Source organism: Elephantulus edwardii, unplaced genomic scaffold (genome assembly GCF_000299155.1).
Source record: "Elephantulus edwardii isolate Elephantulus edwardi_28Jun2011 unplaced genomic scaffold, EleEdw1.0 scaffold00221, whole genome shotgun sequence".
NCBI lineage: Eukaryota > Metazoa > Chordata > Mammalia > Macroscelidea > Macroscelididae > Elephantulus > Elephantulus edwardii.
Window position 1 is genome coordinate 3,891,666 of NW_006399971.1, and position 2,250 is coordinate 3,893,915.

Consider the following 2,250-nt stretch of genomic DNA (forward strand, 5'->3'; position numbering starts at 1 on the left):
CTCCCTCTACCACACAGTGGTTTCTTGCCTATCACCTCCCAATATACCCCCAGAAAGAGTGCTCTGATCCGAGCCCCCTTGAGGATGGGAGAATAACCCTCACTCTATCGTCGTGCACTCGAATGCCATTCTAAAAATAAAAATAAATGGACCCAAGACAAGAGACATACAGACAGGATGGCACGGCCCAGGACCTGTAGTTCTGTCTCTGCCTACGAATACAGCAAGAGAAGGGGACCAAAGAGACAGGCAGGTGGACTAATTCCAGCTAGGATCATAGCCCTCCCAGGTCTGTGGGGGTGCCAAGTGGACACGACGGCCCCGAAACAGAAAACTGACAATGCCCCGGTAGCCAGCCCTGGGGACACCTGACTTGAGGTCATCCATAACACCCAGGGCCTTGGCAAAGGCCTTGAAGCTGTCTCTTCCTGTGTACTGTACCCGCACCTCCCCCAGCTCCTTTCTCTCATTGGTCCTCACGTTCTCCACCTGTAGTTGGGGAGCACCATAGACACGTGCAAGGAAATCTCGGTCATAAGTCTCCCGCTGTAGGTAGGACAGGTCCAGCTGGGTGAAGTGCACAAAGTGCTGGTTCAATTTAATGAATTTCAGATGCTGATCAAAGAACTGCCCATGGCTAACACCCTTACGGCCAAAGGTCATTGTTCTTGAGATTTCAGGCCGCACACAGGCCCGCCCCTGTCGCTGCTCTGGCCTGCGCATCCAGTCGTCCCAGAAGGCCTTGGGCCACTTGGGTTCCAACTCAGCCCAGAGTTCGGCCAGCAATAGCCAGCCGAGGCCAGGGAAAAAGTCCGTACGGTAGAGCAGCTCAGGCTTGCTTGAGTCCACCATCTGTTCTTTGCCATTGTCATTCCAGGCTGACACACACCAGAGCGAGGGGTCATTCCTCAGCATTGGGTAGGTAGCCTGGAAGTACTCAAAAAAGTCTGGTGCAACCTCCAGATCATCCTCAACCACTACAGCCGCTGAGAATTTGAAATTGTGGAAGATCTGGCCCAGTGCCCAACGGTAATGCCTCGCAATCTTATAGTAGCCCTGGAACTTGCGGTGGTCGGGTGGCACAGCAATGTTGCTCAGGTCAGGTTGCCGTATGTGTGTGATGGCGCTGCCATAGGAGGCAATGACCTGGGCAGTCTCTTCATGCCCACAGTCCTGGCTTACAATAATGGGGAAATGTTCAGCTGAGGGGCGATAATGCAGCAGCTTGTCCAGGCAGCGCCGAACAGTACTACGGTCACAGGCAATGACCAGGATGGGGATCACTGCTGGCGGCGGGGTCACAGGCACACGTGGTGGGGCAGGAGGGGCCGCAGTGGGCACTCTCAACCGCTGCCTCCACTGAGCATGGTGCTCTCTGATCTGCTGCAACAGCCCCCGCTGACGTTCCAACTCCACCTCAGCATCCTGGGCCAGGCGAATCACCTCACGGGTAAGGCTGGCAGGGTCATCATCAAGAGCACTGTCTGAGGGTGGCCTGCCAGGTGCTGGGCGTGTCCAGAAGAAGAGGAGCAGAAGGGCATTCCAGGCCACAAAGAGGATAGCGCCCCACAGCACAATCCCTGCAGACTGCTTTTTCAGCATCCTGGCCCCCACAGGGGAGGGCAGGGAAATGAGTAGGGCTCTGGGCTGCCCTCTGTATTCCTGGCTCACTTTCCCAACCTTCTGGGGCAGCGTTCTCCGGCTTCACAATCTGGAAGCAGCCATGCACCTAAAAAGAGGAAAGAAGAAACCATCATCACAAAGGCATGTAGGTCCACATCCCCAGGAGGTACAGAAATGTATGGGCCAGTGAAAAGGGATTAAGAGAGTGAGGACTGATGAGGAGACTGAATGAAACTCTCTTAGAAAAAAACCTGGAAAAAAAAAAAAGAAAAAAGAAAAAACCTGCCCTTCCCTTAATCTAGGGGATTAATGAGAATGGGATCATAGATACGTGATAGTGACAACAATCTCCACGATTTCAAAGTGAGTTAACTCTTCTCAGAAAAACAATACACATTTGAGACAGATGTGGAGGGTGCTATTGATGGAGTGAAGGAAAGCAAAGGAACTCCCACTCCCCACTCCACCGCCTGGGACAGAAGATTTCAGTTCTCATCTTCTCTTCAAAGTTTAAAGGCTATGGGACAAGGGAGTGAGAATATCTGCCTCTCATTACTCAAGTCAAACTGCCCAAAAATGATAGGCTTAAAAAATGAAATAAAGTACCTCGGTGCTAAAGACAGGATC

General features: G+C 52.4%; 1 protein-coding gene across 1 annotated transcript; it reads right to left on the reverse strand.

Annotated features, from left to right (window-relative positions):
- Positions 1-258: 258 nt before the first annotated feature.
- Positions 259-1,620, reverse strand: MGAT1 (mannosyl (alpha-1,3-)-glycoprotein beta-1,2-N-acetylglucosaminyltransferase). The gene has a single exon (XM_006898132.1). It carries the CDS (start codon positions 1,600-1,602, stop codon positions 259-261), a length of 1,344 nt encoding a protein of 447 aa, XP_006898194.1. The 5' UTR covers positions 1,603-1,620.
- Between the last annotated feature and the right edge of the window lie 630 nt (positions 1,621-2,250).